Consider the following 19,965-nt stretch of genomic DNA (forward strand, 5'->3'; position numbering starts at 1 on the left):
CATTTTCATTTTTTAAATTGTTTCCTTTGCTGTGTAGAAGCTTTTTAGTTTGATGTAGTCACACTTGTTTATTTTTGCTTTTGTTGCTTATACTTTTGGTGTCATCATTTTTTTTTCTATTAATTCTCCATTGCAATCAGAATAAGGCAGCACATCCCATAGTCCTTATAGTCTTTGTTTCTACCACAATTTTACATTTCAACAGCTACTTGGTCTCCCAAAGGAAGCTTTGTCTTCTACACATACTTGATTCCATAATATTGTGTATAAGGACTTATAGCATTGCTAGTAATAACTCAGGAGGAAGTAAAGTGCATGGAAGAGAAAACAGGCATTGCCTTAGGGAATACTTAAATCATCTTGAACAGGCTGGTGGTAGAAAACTGCTGTCAAGGGCACTGCCAGTGAGGGCTCAGAGGAACCCATAATTGGAAACTAGAGGAAAGAGGATCATTGTCAATATAGCAGCAGAAAGCTTAGTTGAATTGTGTGCTGCGTATGTGGAATAAAAAACTTGTAAACAATGACCTTAGATATTTAGCTGAGGAGATTTCCAAGGAAAGTATTAAAGATATATAGCCAGGTTTCTTACTGTTTGAAATAAAATGCAAGAGAAAAATGAGGGAGAACTGTTAAGCAAAACTTGATAATTTGGGAAATTCTCAACCTGTTCAGACTGCAAAAAATATTAAAAGTAGGAGATGCACTGTCAGGAATGTGTACTCTGGACAGAAAACCAACATTGTAGCTGTACCACTTTTTGCTAATTCTTTTGAAGGATGAAAAGGTCAGGGTCTGAGACAGACTTGAAGATACAACGCTGATGTCTTTGAAGAAGGGGCCATGAGCCATGGAATGCAGGTGGCTTGTAGAAGTTGGAGGGGGCAAGGAAACATTCCACACCATGTGGCATGTAGGAACTCATGCCCCCTGCACTGGGAGTGCAGAGTCCTAAACACTGGACTGCCATGGAATTCCCCAAATTTGTATTGTTTTAAGCCACTAAGTCTGTGGTAATTTGTTACAGCAGCAATAGAAAACTAATACAGATTTTGGCACTTGGAAGTAGGGTGTTGCTGTAACAAATACCTAAAAAATGTGAAAACAGCTTTGGAATTGGGCAGTGGGAGAAGGCTGGAAGAATTTTGAAGAGTGTGATAGAAAACAAAAGATATTAATCAATATATTCAAGAAGTTCAGTGAACCCCAAATAGGATGAATACAAAGAATATCATCTGAGTGCATCATAGTCAAAATGTTAAAAACCAATAGCAAAGAGAAAAGGGACATAATACTTTCAAGGAGAAAAAAGACTTATGGCTGATTTGTCAACAGAAACTATAGAAGTCAGAAGATGAACCCAGAGGTATCTACAAATGTGCTGAAATAAGAAAACATTATTCTAAGACAAAATAAATACATCTATAGGGACTTGCCTGGTGGCACAGTGGTTAAGAATCCACCTGCCAATGCAGGGGACACGGGTTTGAGCCCTGGTCTGGGAACATCCCACATGCTGTGGAGCAACTAAGCCCATGCGCCACAACTACCGAGCCTGCGCTCTAGAGCCTGCGAGCCGCAACTACTGAGCCCATGTGCCACAACTGCTGAAGCCCGCACGGCTAGAGCCTGTGCTCCGCAACAAGAGAAGCCACTGCAATGAGAAGCCCGTGCACCACAACAAAGAGTAGCCCCTGCTTGCCCCAACAAGAGAAGGCCAGCGTGCAGCAATGAAGACCCAATGCAGCCAAAATAAATAAATAAATAAAAACTTAAAAAAATACATCTACAAACAAAAAGGCTGAAGAAAATGATCTCTGATGGAAGCACGGAACTACTGGAAGGAAGGAAGAGCTCTACAAAAGAGTATGGATGGCAGACAAAAATGAACCAGTGACATAAGGCCAATCCATCAAACAATGGCAGTACTTTAAACCACCAAAGAATGTAAAGCAGTGGCTAAGACTATATCACATTTACACTGATTAGTATGGTAATATTCCTCAGGCATTTGTAATTGAGCAAATTCTGTCCTGATTTGTGTGTGTGTGTGTGTGTGTGTGTGCATGTGTGTATTTTATTGGAGCATTTCTCCTCTTTTTTTTTAATTTTTAAAAATTTTGGCCACACAGCTTCTGGGATCTCAGTTCCCTCACCAGGGATTGAACCCAGGCCACAGCAGTGAAAGTGCCGGATCCTAACCACTAGACCACCAGGTAATTCCCGTCTCCCCTCTTTTATAAACTAGAATGAGAGAGCCATGAATGTTATAATTCATTATATTTGTATAAATAGTTACATTTATGAGGAAACAAAATTTGAATGTTAACAAGTTCTTTAATATTATTATTTAAATACTTATATGAAGATTTTAAACATGTCCACTTTTGTTGGGAATGTCATATATTTTAAATTTACATGATACACCTAAAACAAAAAAACTAAGAATTGAAAGAAAAGCAAATAAATGATTATCATATTCAGGATATTGGCTACCTCAGTGAAGAAGGCAGCACTGTGGGACACAGAAAAGAAACATGGTAGGTTGAGTAGTACTGAATCTTAACCTCACTTTTAAGATGGGTAGTGGGTTTCCTAATTTGCATGTCCTTATTCTTCAAAATTTACATAGTCCTTTATCTATACCAAAGTTTACTTAATAAAACTTTTAGGAGAACAGAGATAATGAAATGAGATAGTATGATTTATTATTCCTAATCAAATAATTAAAGGAAAGATTTATAGAAGGAAGTACCTGTTTCATTTCCCGCTCCATGATCATTGTGGATCTGCTGTAAACCAGGAATTGGCCGTGTTGTCAGATACCAAACAGCATGTAGGACATCTGTGGCATGTATACGATTGTGATCTAAAGTCACCAAAATGTTTTATAAAAATGATCATTCTGTTATTTTTAACATAGGACATTTTAAAAAGTACTTTCTAGTCATACTGTATCCTCATAAATAAAATATATGGCTTAGAATAATTTCCAACAATTATGTTTTTGTTTCATCTTATTTTGTAAAAGTTTATTGATGTGTTAAAAAGCTTTCTTTTAAAAACTTTCACATATACTATGAAAACATATTAGAGGGGTCAAAGAAAAGGCAGCATTACCAGGGCTAATTTACTTAAGTTTGCGTTTTTTTTTTTCTGGCCAGTCTGCGAGGCTTGCGGGATCTTAGTTCCCAAACTAGGGTGGGTCCCTGCAGTGAAAGTGCCAGGGAAATCCCTACGGTTGCTTTTTGTGACTTTTAAAATTCCTTAAAAAACTACAAATAGAACTACTATAATACCCAGCAATCCCACTACTGGGCATATACCCTGAGAAAACCATAATTCAAAAAGAGTCATGTACAAAAATGTGCATTGCAGCTCTATTTACAATAGCCGGGAGATGGAAACAACCTAAGTGTCCATCATCGGATGAATGGATAAAGAAGATGTGGCACATATATACAATGGAATATTACTCAGCCATAAAAAGAAACAAAATTGAGCTATTTGTAATGAGGTGGATAGACCTAGAGTCTGCCATACAGAGTGAAGTAAGTCAGAAAGAGAAAGACAAATACCGTATGCTAACACATATATATGGAATTTAAGGGAAAAAAATGTCAAGAAGAACCTAGGTTTAAGACAGGAATAGAGACACAGACCTACTAGAGAATGGATTTGAGGATATGGGGAGGGGGAAGGGTAAGCTGTGACAAAGTGAGAGAGTGGCATGGACATATATACACTACCAAACGTAAAATAGATAGCTAGTGGGAAGCAGCCGCATAGCACAGGGACAACTCAGTGTTTTGTGACCACCTAGAGGGGTGGGATAGGGAGGGTGGGAGGGAGGGAGACACAAGAGGGAAGAGATATGGGAACATATGTATATGTATAACTGATTCACTTTGTTATAAAGCAGAAACTAACACACCATTGTAAAGTAATTATACTCCAATAAAGATGTAAAAAAAAATTTAACTTAAAAATATGCAAATAGTGTCTCGGTTATGGAGACCCATGTTTGCAAACAAAACAATTTCTGCACAAAGGCACATAGAACAGTTTAAAATTCTGGATACTTGGACAGCCACCTCGCCAGATAAGAAATAACTCTCTCTCAGGCCTGCTATAAGGAGTACATGTTAAAAGGTATATACCTTTATATAAACATCCAGAATAGTGTCTGACATGTAGCATATGATCAATAAAACACTGGTTTACTGAAATACCACTATGTGAAAAGGCAAGACCTACAAGTGAAACCCAGTTTTGCTATTTCCAGTTTTATGATCTTGGGAAAGATCCTTCTGAATTTTTACTTCTCACCTGTAAAAGGTAGATAATACAACCTTTCCAACAAAGATTAAATGAGATAACCTTTGTGAATCTAATGATTATAGTCATAGCTGATGTTTCAACAAATATTTAATGTGTACCTTCCATGTAGCATTAGCAAATGATACAATACTGAATGTTTAGACTATAGATATGATGTCAACCCACTAGGAGCTTATTATTAATACAATCATGACCTTTTATTGACCATTTACTATGTGCCATGAATTTTGATATGTGCTTTACGTTATTATCACTACCTATGGGGTAGGTACTATTGTTATTCCCATTTATAAATTTGGAACCTAAAATTTAGAAAAGTTAGGTCCCAGTGACTTTTTTTTTTTGGCTGCTCAGCACGGCACGTGGGTGCGTGGGATCTTAGTTCCCTGACCAGGGATCAAACCTGTGCCCCCTGCAGTGGAAACACTGAGTCCTAACCAATGGACTGCCGGGGAATTCCCCAGAGACTCTTGTCTTAACCAATATATCCTAATTGGAGGTGACCGTGAAAACTCCCCACCATGGCTTTCTTTTTTCAATCCCCCTGCCCTTGAAGTCCACCTTAAAATATCACTTTATTCCATTTATAAAATTCAGCCACTTTTCAAAATGCCTACTTTGTAAGTGGTAATTATAGTACATATAACACACATTAAATTATTAAGCATCACCATTATTTATGAGGCCAATTTAAGAATAATTTGCTCTCTCTATATTTCCCAAAAGTGTGTCCACCTGGAGGTAAACTGTAGAATGATCAACACATAAAATTGTACCTTTTCCTAATATAAAATTAAAATTCAAGTAGCCATTAAAAATTATTCCACAGGGAATTCCCTGGCGGTCCAGTGGTTAGAACTCCTTGCTCTCACTGCCGAGGACCAAGGTCAATCCCTGGTCGGGGAACTAAGATCCCACAAGCCGTGTGGCCAAAAAACAAACAAAATTATTCCACAAATCAGGACACAGTTAAAAAACGAATTCTATGGATAAATTTTAAACATTTTAAAGTAAAGAAATTTATGAAACTCATGACTTAAAATTACCAAACATTTGAAAAGGTACTCATATGAATAATTGTTAACATAGAAAGATGTATACTGTATTACATGAAAAAGCAGATTATAAATAGGTATTACGATTTACTTCATAAAAAATAAGTATGTATAAGAAAAAGTCTTGAAGGATATATACCAAAATGGGTCTTTTTGGGTTTTGTTTTTAATTTTTTGGCTGCACCGCATGGCCTGTGGGATCTTAGTTCCCTGACGGGGGATCGAAACCACACCCCGTGCATTGGGAGCATGGAGTATTAACCACCAATCCTCCAAGGAAGTCCCTTACCAAAATGTTAACAGTAGTCAGTTAACTCTGGGTAGGAGGATGTAGATTTTCTTTTTAAATTACTATCTTCCAACTTTTCCAAACATGCAATTTTAAAAGTGTTTAAGGGACTATCTGAAGGGAATTTATAAAGAATTTCAAAACCAGTATTATTTCAACTTAAATCATATATTTTAATACTTACAAGGAATGTCTCGATAACCATTTTCTAATGCACGAAAGTAGTTCATGAATTGTAGAGTAGGAATTTTAAATATCTCCAATAAGCCAGTGTCTTGAAATAGGGTATACATAACCTACATGTTAATGAAAAGAAAGTTCGCTTTAAAAATCGGAATTTCTATTTCTAGTTGAATATGTTTTTGTGATTTGCATTTGGGAAAGTTAACCATGTATATGCCTTTAACTTAAGTAATTTATTAAAAACTTCCCTATAGTGAATTCTTTCCGAAATATGAAAAAGGAAGATACTGCCCTAAAGCCCTTGAAAACCAAAGAATGATTATAATATCATGTCCCAGTTTTGAAATTTTTCCACTCTTCCCTTTAGCTTTTCATTCACAATTTATTGAAAGGCATATGAATTGTATTCTATTCTAGTCCTAGGTGTTAAAAGAAGTCAGAACAATATATTTATCACATTTCTGTCCCTAAAGAATTCAATGTGATAAATAGTGTGTCCTCCACATAATTTATCTTTATGTTCTCACATTTCATAAATAAGATGCTTTGGAGTTAATGAGAGTAGTATTTCAGGAAGGTTAATCTGATGCTGCTGTGTGGACCCACCAGGAAGAACTTTGAGTCTGGGAGGTAAAATGGAAATATTTTTCCATGGTTCTAGCATGAAATGGACCATTTGGCCTTGGGTAAAGCACAGGGAGGACCGGTGAAAACGACGAAGCATAAGTTTCAGTCCAAAGAACTAGATCACCTTTCATGTCCTTTTCAACCTCAAGATTTAATAAAAAGTAAATCTTTATTACTTCTTTAGTGTAAATTAAATCCCATTATTATGGGCAAATAAACTACTTTTCATATAAGTATATATATAATTATGAAATACTTTATATACATAATAATATATTTGTTTATATATATATGGGTTTATATATCCAGGTTTCTCTTTTCAAATTTTCTACTGAAAATTTCATTTGTGAAAAAAAATAATTCAATGAACAATGTTGAACTTGTACCTAAACCAATATTATACATCTTTAGATTTTGCTTTTTATAAAGATTCAAGAAAAAAGTAACTTATAATAAAGCAGTAGGGGTTTGAAACAAACCTGACTGAGGATCCTTCCTGATTTCTCTCCCATGTTTTCTACAAGTTCAAAAATTTGAAAATTCCAGTTACTCATATTTTCTATTAATGAGTCATAATCTTCTATTAAAATCAGGTCCCGTGATGCTTCTTGTTCAATCTGTACATGTAGGGGAAAAAAAAAAAAACCAAACCAACTTAACCTTACTTTTTATAAATATTGTTAAATCCATAGCTAAATGAGAACACTTATAAATGAACACTATAAAAATGGTCAATATTATTTTCTATAATGGTTATTCTCAAATATAAACTGTACTTCCTATTAATTCTCTTTGTAGAATGTTATCTTCAGACAAATATAAACATGTCTTCTAGGTGTCAAAAGACTTATTGGTCTTTACACTACTTTTATAAATAAAACTATTATATTTCCAAAACACTACACAAATCTAAAATCCATTATTTTCATTTTGGAAGTTACAGGTATCAAAGGATAATAGACAGAAACTTAAACTGACATTTATTACTAGGATAACTTCCCAAAAGAAATGGATGGATTTTTTTTTCCTAAAAAGCTTAGATTTTGAACTTTAAGAACAAAAACAATATTAAGAACAAAAAAACCCCTACAATTATAAGTAGGTTATTTTCATTGTTTTTAATGACTATGCACATACTTTATTTTTTCATATTTTAACACATACAATGAAAAAAATCAGCATAGAAAGTAATATATTGACTATACAACCAAATAAATGTGTCCATTTTAAAATGAACGCACTTAGTTATTCTAGGATGATGAGTTTAAAAGTAATTATTTTTAACCGAAGGTTTTCTTTCTTTTTTTTGTTTTTAATTGGGGTATAGTTGATTTACACTGTTGTGTTAGTTTCAGGTGTACAGCAAAGTGATTCAGTTATACGTATACATATATCTATTCTTTTTCAGATTCTTTTCCCATATAGGTTATTACAGGATATTGAGTAGCATTTCCTGTGCTATATTGTAGGTCCTGGTTGTTTATTTTATATATAGTAGTATGTATATGTTAATCCCAAACTCCTCATTTATTTAAAGAAACTCTATTTTCAGGTGTTAATAGTGACTTTTCAGTAAAAAAATTTTTTAAATCATTATATTAAAAACCTTGTTCTGGGCAAAAATAATAAGCTTAGTACTAACTAATAATATATTTCACCTTTACATAATCATATTGAAAATTTATCTTTTACATTTGGTTGCTCTTCATTCTGTGCCTCTTCTTTTAGGTGATTATCACCTTCCCAAAGTAATTTTCTGCAGTCTCTGTTCTCTGTTTCCACTTCTTGTTGAGCTTCTGTAAGGTTGAATGATGCTTTTGAGAAAACGGTATTGTCTTCATCACCTTTCAAAAAGTATTTAAAGTAATAAACAAGAATAAAACATGTCCTATATGAACAGTTTTATGAGAAAAATTTATAAAAAGTATTCAGATAAATCGAACCATACTGGCCTTCAATCTAAATTAATGACACAGTTAAGTTGTATCTTGCTGGACCAGTTGGCCCAGGTACCTTGTGCTCAGGCAATATTTCACCTGATATAGCTACTCATGGATGAAAGAGCGAGTGGAAATTCATTATAAAAGTGAGAAAATGTCAGTCCCTCTCAGTAGGAAATTTTTTTAAAACCAATTTCATGTAAACTACTTCTAATACCTGAAATTGTTTGAGTTTTGGATATGAAAATTCTAAACTCATAATTATGGATGAGATTAAGGCACATCTAAAAATTAGAACAATGTTATGAATTGTGAGTTATTTCTCTATCAATGTGATTAATAATACTCTTTTTCCCAAATTACATGGAAAAGGGAAGCAACATTGGTAGCTACATTTCATTCACTCATATGCAAAAGAATATTCATACTCATTCTATTTGTAATATGCTAACCAGGAAACTTTCCCCAAACACATCAACAGTAGAATAAACAAACTGTAGTGTATTCACACAATTGAACACTACAGAGCAAACAGAAGAAACTACAATCACATGCACCAATATGGATGATTTTTAAAAATACAATGTCAAGTGAAGGAAGCCAGACACAAAGGTATATACTCTGCAATTCTCTTTATGAAAAGTTCAAAAACATATCAAAATTGACACACATGAGTATTGAAAGACAGGATAAACATTATCTTTGGGGGAGATTCCTGGAAGTGGGGCATGAGAGGAGGTGCTGGTAATATTTTGTTTGTTGATCTGGGTGCTGACTACATATGTATATTAGATGTATGAAAATTCATCAAGCCACAGACCTAGGATTTATTTATTTTTCAATATGTAGGGATTTTTTAAAGTAAAAGTGTTTTTAAGAGTACTCATTCGAGTTGACTTTCAGAAGAACTAGGCTGGTTGGTTGGTTGATTGATTTATTTCTGTTGAAGTCTATCTGATTTACAGTGCTGTGCCAATCTCTGCTGTACAGCAAAGTGACTCAGTTATACACATATAGATGTTCTTTCAGAAGAACTAGGTTTAAATCCTGATTTTTGTACTTAATAATGGCAAGCTTTTCCCCCTGTAGAATGTGGATAATAACACCTATTTTACTAGATGGTACACATAATAGTTGATCAATAACTGTCAGTCAAATCTGAACCTAACACACTGAATATACTAAAAAATCATTAACTGATCATGATCAGGAAGTATTACCCTTTGGAAAATATTACTTTTCAAATGTTTCCAAATGAACACACTTTAAGAAAATTAAAAAATTCAGATTATTCAACTGTTCTTGGTAAGTTAAGGCACTAACTACAATTATGTTCTAAAATAGCTGTCAATCCAAAACTTGTTGACATTTGAAGTACATGATTTACTTTTTAATGATCTAAATTCCTAATAACTATATCTTACAGATAATAAGAAAAACAGATGAAATAAATATAGCAATTTCTTCTCCAAAGATGTCCACAGTACTATCTCTTATCCCACATGCATTCTTTTGAAATGTATTCTTATTGCTCCATCAAGAGAGCATTTATTTCCCAACTCCCTGGAATCTGGACAGGCCACATGACTGCTCTGATTAACAGAATATGACAGAAATGACAACTTTGTCTGGTCTGGGTTGAGCCATTAACTGGACTGGCAGCTTTCATAGCCTCCTCTTTTGGCCTCCAGCCAAAATGTTGGAAGAAGACCAGAGAGAGGTCATATTTAAATGGACTGGTCAATAGCCAGCAGACACATGAGACATCTTGGAAACTCAGTCCAATCAATCCTTTGGATGACTGTCACCCTTGCCAATATCTGACTGCAATTACATGACAGCCCTCAAGTGAGAATCTCCCAGCTGAGACCAGTCAATGCAAAGAACTGTGAGAATTAATAATCTGTTGTGGTTTTTAAAAGGCTTTATTGAGTATAATTACATGCCATAAAACCCACTCAGAGTAAGTGTATAATTCCATAATTTTAGAAAATTTAGACTTCTGCAATATTCATGACAATCTAGTTTTTTTGTTTGTTTGTTTGTTTGGCCCAGAATTTTTATTATCATCATTATCTTCAAAACACCTGATTGCTTTGGTCTTTAGATTCAAAAAAGTCTTTTTTTATTAAAGTATAGTTGATTTACAATGTTGTGTTAATTTCTGCTGTACAGCAAAGTGATTCAGTTATACATATATATACATTATATTTTTATTTTTTTTTATTTTTTGGCCATGCTGTGCGGCATGCAGAACCTTAGTTCCCTGACCAGGGATCGAACCCGAGCCCCCTGCAGTGGAAGTGTGGAGTCTTAAGCACAGGACTACCAGGGAAGTCCTACATTCTTTTTTAATATTCTTTTCCATCATGGTTTATCATAGGATATTGAATATAGTTCTCTGTGCTGCACAGTAGGACCTTGTTGTTTATCCATTCTATATATAATACTTTACTAACCCAAACCTCCCACCGCATGTCTCCCCCAAACCCCTCCCTCTTGGAACCACAAGTCTGCTCTCTATGCATGACAGTCTAGTTTTAGAACATTCTCATCACCTCAAAAAGTACCCTTATGCCTATTTACAGTTCATCCTTATTTTCACCCCAGGCAACTGCTATTCTGATTATTGTCTCTATAAATTTGCCATTTCTAGAATTTCATATAAATAGAATCAAACAATATGTAATCTTTTTAGCTTAGTTTTTTTCACTTAGAATAATGTTTGGAAGTTTATCCACATAGTAGCATGTGTCAGCAGTTTGTTCTTCTTTTGTTAAACAGAATCCCATTGTATGGATATACCACATGATATTTACTCATTTACAAGTTGATGGACATTTTGATCTTTTCCAGTTTAGCACTATCATGAATAATGATGTCATAAGCATTCATAATCCTGTCTTTGAGTGCTCATATGTTTTCTCTTGAGTAAATTCTTATCCGTGTTACTGCTGGGTAATACGGTAAATTTATGTCTAACTTTTTTGTTTGTTTGTGTTTTGTTTTTTTTTTTTTGGCCGCACCACACTGCGTGTGGGATCTTAGTTCCCCAACCAGGGATCAAACCCACACCACCCACAGTGGAAGCACAGAGTCTTAACCACCGGACCACCAGGGAAGTCTCCATGTCTACCTTTTAAAGAAACTGTCAAAATGTTTTCCCAAGTGGGTTTACCATTTTACAATCCCATCAGCAATGCACAAGTTCCAATTTCTCTTCATCCCTGCCAACACTTGGTATTGTCTGTCTTTTTGATTATAGCTATTCTGGTTTGAGTTTACTGGTATTTCACTGTAGTATTAATCTGCATTTCCCTAATGACTAATGATGTTAATAATTTTTTCATGTGTTTACTACCCATTCATTTATATCCTTCATATCCTCCACCAAAAGTCTTTCACCAAAATATCTAAAATCTTTTGCCTGTGTTTTAATTGAGTTGGTTGACTTACTATTGAGTTAAAGAGTTATATGTCATGGTTATAAGACCTTTATCAGATGTATAATTTGCAAATATTTTCTCCCAGTCTGTGGTTTGTCTTTGATTTTCTTATTGGTGTCTTTTGAAGTGGAAATAAGTTTTGAAATCAGGTAGTATCAGTCCTCCAAATTTGTTATTTTTCCAAATTGTTTTGGCTATTTTAGGCCATTTGTATTTCCATGTAAATTTTAACACCAATTTGTCAATTTCTACCAAAATAAGCCTACTGGAATTTGATCAGAATTGCAATGAATTTACAGATCAATTTGGAAGAATAGCCTGTTGACAGTACTGAGTTTCCCAATCTGTTTGCTATGCCTCTCAATTTATTTAGTTTCTTTAATTTTTCTTTAATTTTCTTTCTTTAGTTTTCTCAACAACGTTTTATAGATTTCAGTTTATAAATCTCCTAATTCTTTTGTTAAATTTATTTTAACTTTATTCTTTTTGATACTATTATGAATGGAAACATTTTCTAAATTTCAATTTTTGATGGTTCATTTCTGGTATAGAGAAATGCAATTGATTTTGTACTTTGATCTTGTGACTTTGCTAAACTTGTTTATTGGTTCTAATAATTGTGTGTGTGTGTGTTTGAAATTTTCTACAAATGATCTGTGAATAAGGACAGTTTTATTTCTTTATTTCCACTCAGATATCTTTATTTTTTTATCTTTCTAGAAATTTTCCTGGCTAGAACCGCCAGTAAAATATTGAATACAAGTGCTGAAAGCAAAAATCCTTCTCTTATTCTTTTTTCTTTTTAACATCTTTATTGGAGTATAATTGCTTTACATTGTTGTGTTAGTTGCTGCTGTATAACAAAGTGAATCAGCTATACATATACATATATCCCCATATCCCCTCCCTCTTGCTTCTCCCTCCTACCCTCCCTATCCCACCCCTCTAGGTGGTCACAAAGCACAGAGCTGATCTCCCTGTGCTATGCGGCTGCTTCCCACTAGCTATCTATTTTACATTTGGTAGTGTATATATGTCAATGCCACTCTCTCACTTTGTCTCAGCTTCCCCTTCCCCTTCCCCATGTCCTCAAGTCCATTCTCTACTCTGAGTCTTTATTCCTGTCCTGCCCCTAGGTTCTTCAGAACCTTTTTTTTTTTTTTTAGATTCCATATATATGTGTTAGCATACAGTATTTGTTTTTCTCTTTCTGACTTAACTTCACTCTGTATGACAGACTCTAGTTCCATCCACCTCACTACAAATAACTCAATTTCATTTCTTTTTATGGCTGAGTAATATTCTATTGTATATATGTGCCACATATTCTTTATCCATTCATCTGTTGATGGACACTTAGGTTGCTTCCATGTCCTGGCTATTGTAAAAAAATTCAAAAAGAGTCATGTCCCTTCTCTTATTCTTTTTTTTTTTTTGCGGTACGCGGGCCCCTCACTGCTGTGGAGCACAGACTCCGGACACACAGCCTCAGCGGCCATGGCTCAGAGGCCCAGCCACTCCGCTGCATGTGGGATCTTCACGGATCGGGGCACAAACCCATGTCCCCTGCATCAGCAGGCGGACTCTCAACCACTATGCCACCAGGGAAGCCCCCTTCTCTTATTCTTGATCTTAGGGGGAAAGCATCAATCTTCCTCTAGTAAGGATGATGTTAGCTCTGTGTTTGTTTCAAAGATGCCCTTTATCAGATTGAAGGACTTCTCTGATATTACTGGTTTGAGTGTTTTCATCATGAAAGAGTGTTGGATTTTGTCAAATGCTTTTTCTGCATCTAGATAGATTATCATGTGATTTTTCTCCCTCTTTAATGGGGTGTATTACATTGATTAATTTTCAAATGCTAAACCACCCTTGCATTCCTGGCATAAATACCAATCGGTCATGGTATGACATTTTATCTGTTGCTAGATTCAGTGTGCTAGTATTTTGTTAAGGATATTGGAAATGTTGGTCTATAGTTTTATTTTCTTGTGATGCCTTTGTCTGCTTATGGTATCAGAGTAATACTGGTCTCATTTATAGAATGAGTTGGGAAGTTTGCCCTCCTATTTTTTGGAAGTTTGTGAAGGCTTGGTCTTCTTTCTTGTTGTTGTTGTTTTGTTTTTTTTTGCGGTACGTGGGCCTCTCACTGTTGTGGTCTCTCCCGTTGCGGAGCACAGGCTCCGGACATGCAGGCTCAGCAGCCATGGCTCACGGGCCCAGCCGCTCCGCGGCATGTGGGATCTTCACGGACCGGGGCATGAACCCGTGTCCCCTGCATCGGCAGGTGGACTCTCAAACACTGCGCCACCAGGGAAGCCCCTCTTATTGTTTTTTAGTCCTTTAAAATGTAAAACCCCAAAACTATTAAATTGTACACTATAATAGGGTGAATTTTAAAGTATGTGAAGGGATTGATATGCACCTATAACCCCTGAAAGGGCCTATTTCTGGTTTACCTTTATTCTTAGGATGCAGTACTGCTGAGTTTACCAAGTTACTCCTACCACGGCAAACCTTCAATTCCAATCTTTGTCTCCCTAGTCCCATGAAGCTACCAAAGGGACTGCTCATTCTATCAGTCACTGGCCCCTCTGGAAGCAGCAAACACCCTTTTGGTAGCCCCAAACTTGAGACTCACTGTCTTGGATTTCTGTCCTCCTCCAGGTCTTATACTGGAAATTCTGAGGAGCTTGTTAGTTCTTCAGTGGCTTCAAGCAGATTTTTTTATTGTTAATAACTTGTAACTTTTCTAGCTACCTTCAGGGGATATGATGGTCTGAGTTACCTAGTTAACTATTAGTGGACACTTGAGTCATCAATGTTTTAAAGTTATAAAACAACTATAACTTGATCACTAACAATATTTCTTGTTTGAGGGTATGTTTCAGAATAATATAATTAACTAAATTTTAAAACAACTCCTTTGTGTAATTATTTAAAAATGTATGCAGACGCTTTTGAGCTAAGATTATGCAATTTAAATTTCGAGGTTAATATAGTAAATCTCACTATTTATGAACCCTAGCCGTAACATAAGACTATATTCATTCGTACAGCACATTTTTACTCTTCAAAATACTTTCACCATCTATTATTTATAATTTGCTAATAACTCCTCTGTGAAGTAAAAGAGATTATAATCTTCATTTTAAAGATGGATAGACTAAAAAACTCATTCATTTATTCATTTTAAAAAACAATGTAAGAAATTGTTCTTAAATTTAAACACACATGACTTTTGCAGTCTCACCTGACTTTTCCCTGTGGCAGTCTGTACCAGCCTCTGGTTCAGATGCTGAAGCATATTTCAATATTTGATGTCCACAGCTTATAAAATAAAACAGATAAATATATGTATATGATAAGTGAGGCAAAATTTTTTTACCTAAATACAATCAGAAAATCAGAAAATCAGTTATTTTTTAACTGCAAGATCCCAACTGCAAAATATCCTAATATTCCAATCTCTCTATAAACTTAACAGGCTTTATCCTAGAAAGCACCTGTGTCCCTAAGAAGGAAATAACATATTTTGGAAGTAACACTGAGATCTGAGGTAAACACTTATTACCATCAAAGCAGAAATAAGAACAAACACCATATGAACTGGGTACTGTAAATAGGTACTAAATTAGTACATACTAAAATAATTCTCATACATTTACTGATATCTTATGATGGATAAAATACCACTATATTTCACTTCGGATGGAGATCATTTAGCTGGGAAATGAATAATGGCACTGAAATGAAAAAAAATTGTTTAGAATAAAAACTGCTAGATGAAGAAGAGGATGTAGTATTCATTAATCATCTAGTTATAATACAGAACAAGAAAACTGGTAATACTTTATTAAAATAACCTATATTTTGAAACAAATAGTAAACACTTGGGAAACTTACCTGTTACATAAATTGCTATCAGAATTTCTAAGTTGCTGATAAAAATTTGGTGAATTGGGTGCATTGCTCAGAGATCTGTGTAAAATAACACTTGGCTTAGTAAGAAAATCAGCAGTGTCAGGAAATTCTATAGGCGATCGGTTAGTTGGAGAGCCAGCAGACATTGGTCCATGACTGGGAGAATTCAGGCCGGGTAAAGTACCTAGAAAATTGAAAGAGAAGAAAGAGATATGTATGTATGTATGTACTGATATGTATGTGTTTATTGTCCGTGTTTGGGTGTTTATAAAGAGCATTTTTCTTTAAAGAAAGCAAAGTATTTACAGTTAAATGATTAACTAGATTTCTACACGGAGCTATCTTCAACACCTTCTACGAATTCAGGCAGAATATAGACCATATTTGTCATCATCGATGACTGTGGAATAAACACCCTGTGGCAGGATGGCACATAGTAGGTAAATACTAAAAGTATAACTAAAATGTACATAATGTGTGGCACAAATTTTCCTAATTCATATTGGTCTTTATCTTTAACATTTTGTGTCCCTACCAGCTTGATTATCCACATGAACAAAAGCATCTTTACCAAATTTTATTGAATATTTTTCAGTACAATACAATTCATTTTTATTGAAGAACCAAAGTTCTTGATAGCATTAAGCAAATTAAGCATATGATAAAATTATATTAACACAACAGCAGATCCCTTAAAAAAACCACATCTTTCCAGCTCATTCATTCATTCAACAAGTATTTGAGAGCCTATTATATGCTGGAAAATGTGCAGTGTTTCACAATGGAGAAAAAGATGCCATCCCTACAACTCAATGAACCTAAAGTCTAGTGGAAAATACAAACAAGTGCTAAGTGTTAAAATAAGGGGAAAAAAAGAGTGCTTCAGAAATACATCCCTAATCCTATTGATTTACTCAAGAGCCTTTGCTGGGTGCCTTGAACTAAGGGTATATCTGGACAGGTGTAGGTGGATTTAAAACTTTATTTTGAAATAAAGATCCAAGTAAAGTGTGCATCAGAGAGGAAAGCAAATAACAGTTGTTAAGGTATTATGGTATTTTCAGACATAGTTACAGATGTGTGTGATGGTTAATTTTATGTGTCAACTTGGCTAGGTTATCATGCCCAGTTGTTTGGTCAAATTCCAGTCTAGATATTGCTGTGAAGGTATTTTTCAGATGTGATTAACATTGAAATCTGTAGACTGAATAAAGCATATTGCCCTTTATAATGTGGACTGGCCTCATCCAATTTGTTGAAGGCCTTAAGAGAAAAGACTGAAGTCCTCCAAAGAGGAAGGAATTTTCCCTCCAGACTGCCTTCAGAGTCAAAACTGCAACATCGACTCCTGCTAGAATTTCCAGCCTGGCAGCCTGCCCTAAAAATTCTGGACCTGACAGCCCTCTCTATCTGGCGAGCCAATCCCCATCAGTCAATCAATCAATCAATCACTCCCCACCCCATGTATATGTATGTAAGTATATATGTATGTATGTAGGTATATACTCATGCACGAACATCCTATTAGTTCTATTTGTCTGGAAAACCCTGACTAATACAATGTGTTACTCTATTTAATCTTCATAATAGCCCTGTGAGTTAAGTAGCATTTTCATTTTACATGTGCAGGGCTGCCAACTGCTGTTCTATCAAACTGATTTGTTTAGAGGCTCCTATAATTTCATATAATGTTGGGGCTGAAAAAGATTTTATAAATAATCGGTCAAACACTTTAAAGTTTCAGAAGAGGAAACCGAGGACTAGAAAGGAGAAGTATCTTTCTTGTCAAAATAATAACAGTTAGTTAATAACTGGAGACTGAAGTCCCAATTTTCAGCATTCTTTTTTCTATTATAATACTGAGTGTCCGAAACCCTGACAAACAGGCTGAGAAGAATAAAGGATAGCCTAATTTTAGGGTAGAAATTTCATATAACATAGAAAAGCTTCGCGGAGAAGACAAAATGGTAAAGAAAATCCCAGCAACCCTTATAAAATACTTTCTACAATACAGATTCATCGTTTTTGTTATAAACCTTTTAAATTGTGAAATATAACACACATATAGAAAAGTTATAACAGGAATGCTCACCACTCAAGCTAAAACATAAAACATGGCCAGAGGTCAGAAACCCATGTCCAATATCTAATTCCCCTCCCTCTCATTAAAGGAAAGCATTACTTCGACTTTTATGGTAGTGTTTTTCTTGCCTCTCTTTATACCACATATGTTATCTCTTTACAGTTTAGTTTTGCCCTTTCTTTGAACTTTGTAAATTGAATCAGATAGTATAAATGCTTTTATGCCTTGCTCAACATTTTAAAAAGATGTTTCACATGTTCATTCATTTTGAATGACATATAAAATTGTATGTATGAATATAGCACAATTTTATTTCCCTGTTCAAGTACTGAACTGCCAAATTGTTTTCCAAAGTAGCTGTAGCATTTTACTTTCCAATCAGTGATGTATGAGTGTTCCTACCTCTGAACATTTTTCCAACACTTATACTGTCTTTAGAATTATAGACATCATAGTGGGTGTGAGGTCATGATTCCTTGTGGTTTTGATTTGCATTTCCCTAATGACTAATGAGGCTGAGTATCTTTTCACGTGGTTAGGGCCATTTGTATACCTTCTTTGGAGAAACACCTATTCAAATCTTTTGCCAATTTTTTAGTGAGGTCAGTTCTGTGTTTATCATTGAGTTTTAAGACATCTTTGTCTATTCTGAATACAAGTCCATTGTCAAATCGTAATTTGCAAATATTTTCTCCCATCCTGTGGACTGTCTTTTCACTTTCTTTAGGTGTCTGTTGAAGTAAATACAAATGATTTAATTTTAATGAATTCCTATTATCAATTTTTAAAAAATATTTATTTGGTTGCTCTGGGTCTTAGTTGCGGCAGGCGAGCTCCTTAGTTGCGGCTCACAGGCTCCTTAGTTGCAGCATGCGAACTCTTAGTTGCGGCTTGCATGTGGGATCTAGTTCCCTGACCAAGGATCGAACCCGGGTCCCCTGCATTGGGAGCATATAGTCTTATCCACTGTGCCACCAGGGAAGTCCCCCTCTATTATCAATTTGTTTCATTTATGGACTGTACTTTGGGTGTCTAAGAATATCCAAACTCAGATTTTCTCCTATGTTTTCTTCTACAAGTTTTATGGTTTCACTCTTATATTTGAGTGTACAAGCATTTAGAGTTAATTTTTGAGTATGATGACAGGTATGGTTCCAAATTCATTCTTTTTCATTTGTGTATCTATCCAGTTGTCCCAACATCATTTGTTAAAAACACTATTTCTTCCCCTTTGAATTACCTTGGCACACTGGCTGAAAATCAATTGACCATGTAAGGGTTTATTTCTGGACTCAGTTCTATACCACTGAGTTGGAATATCCTTATGCCAGTGTCACTGTCTTGATTGCCATAGCTTGGTAGTAAGTTTTAAAATTTACAAGTGTGAGTCCCCCAGTTTTCTTCTTCTTTTTTTTTTTTCTTCTTTTTTTTATTAAAGATTATTTTAGCTACTCTGGGTCCCTTGAATTTCTATATGAATTTTCAGATCAGCTTCTCAAATTTCTACAAAGAAGCCAGCTCAGATTTTGATAAGAATTTGTACTAAATTTAGAACAATTTAAGGAGTATTGCCATCTTAACAATATTAAGTCTTCTGGTCCACGAACATGGGATATTTTCCATATGGGTCTTCCTGCGACTTCCCTGGTTGGTCCAGTGGTTAAGACTCTGCGTGCCAATGCAGGTGGCATGGGTTTGATCCCTGGTCGGGGAACTAAGATCTCACATGCCACGCAGCATAGTCAAAAATTAAAAAAAAAAAAAAAAAAATCTGGGTCTTCTTTAATTTCAACATTTTATAGTTTTCAGTGTACAAGTCTTGCACTATTTTGTTAAATTTATTCCCAAGTATTTTTTAATAAATGTATTTATTTTATTTTTGGCTGCGTTGGGTCTTCGTTGCTGTGTGTGGGTTTTCTCTAGCTGCGGCGAGTGGGGGGCTACTCTTCATTGGGGCGGACGGGCTTCTCACTGCGGTGGCTTCTGTTGCAGAGCACGGGCTCTAGGCTCGTGGACTTCAGTAGTTGCAGCACACAGGCTCAGTAGTTGTGGCTCACAGGCTCTAGAGCACAGGCTC

At 35.1% G+C, this 19,965-nt stretch overlaps 1 protein-coding gene across 2 annotated transcripts in view; it reads right to left on the reverse strand.

Annotated features, from left to right (window-relative positions):
- PDE3B (phosphodiesterase 3B) overlaps window positions 1–19,965 on the reverse strand; it is a 175,814-nt gene that overhangs the window by 26,658 nt on the left and 129,191 nt on the right. For both annotated transcript variants that reach the window (XM_060157789.1, XM_060157788.1), the window contains exons 6-12: window positions 16,615–16,623; window positions 15,788–15,989; window positions 15,135–15,211; window positions 8,188–8,339; window positions 6,975–7,112; window positions 5,870–5,981; window positions 2,756–2,869 (exon numbers count right to left, since the gene is read on the reverse strand). In XM_060157789.1, the coding sequence (XP_060013772.1) occupies window positions 2,756–2,869; window positions 5,870–5,981; window positions 6,975–7,112; window positions 8,188–8,339; window positions 15,135–15,211; window positions 15,788–15,989; window positions 16,615–16,623 (804 nt within the window). The remainder of the gene's footprint in view (window positions 1–2,755; window positions 2,870–5,869; window positions 5,982–6,974; window positions 7,113–8,187; window positions 8,340–15,134; window positions 15,212–15,787; window positions 15,990–16,614; window positions 16,624–19,965) is intronic.

This window comes from Lagenorhynchus albirostris, chromosome 9 (genome assembly GCF_949774975.1).
Source record: "Lagenorhynchus albirostris chromosome 9, mLagAlb1.1, whole genome shotgun sequence".
NCBI lineage: Eukaryota > Metazoa > Chordata > Mammalia > Artiodactyla > Delphinidae > Lagenorhynchus > Lagenorhynchus albirostris.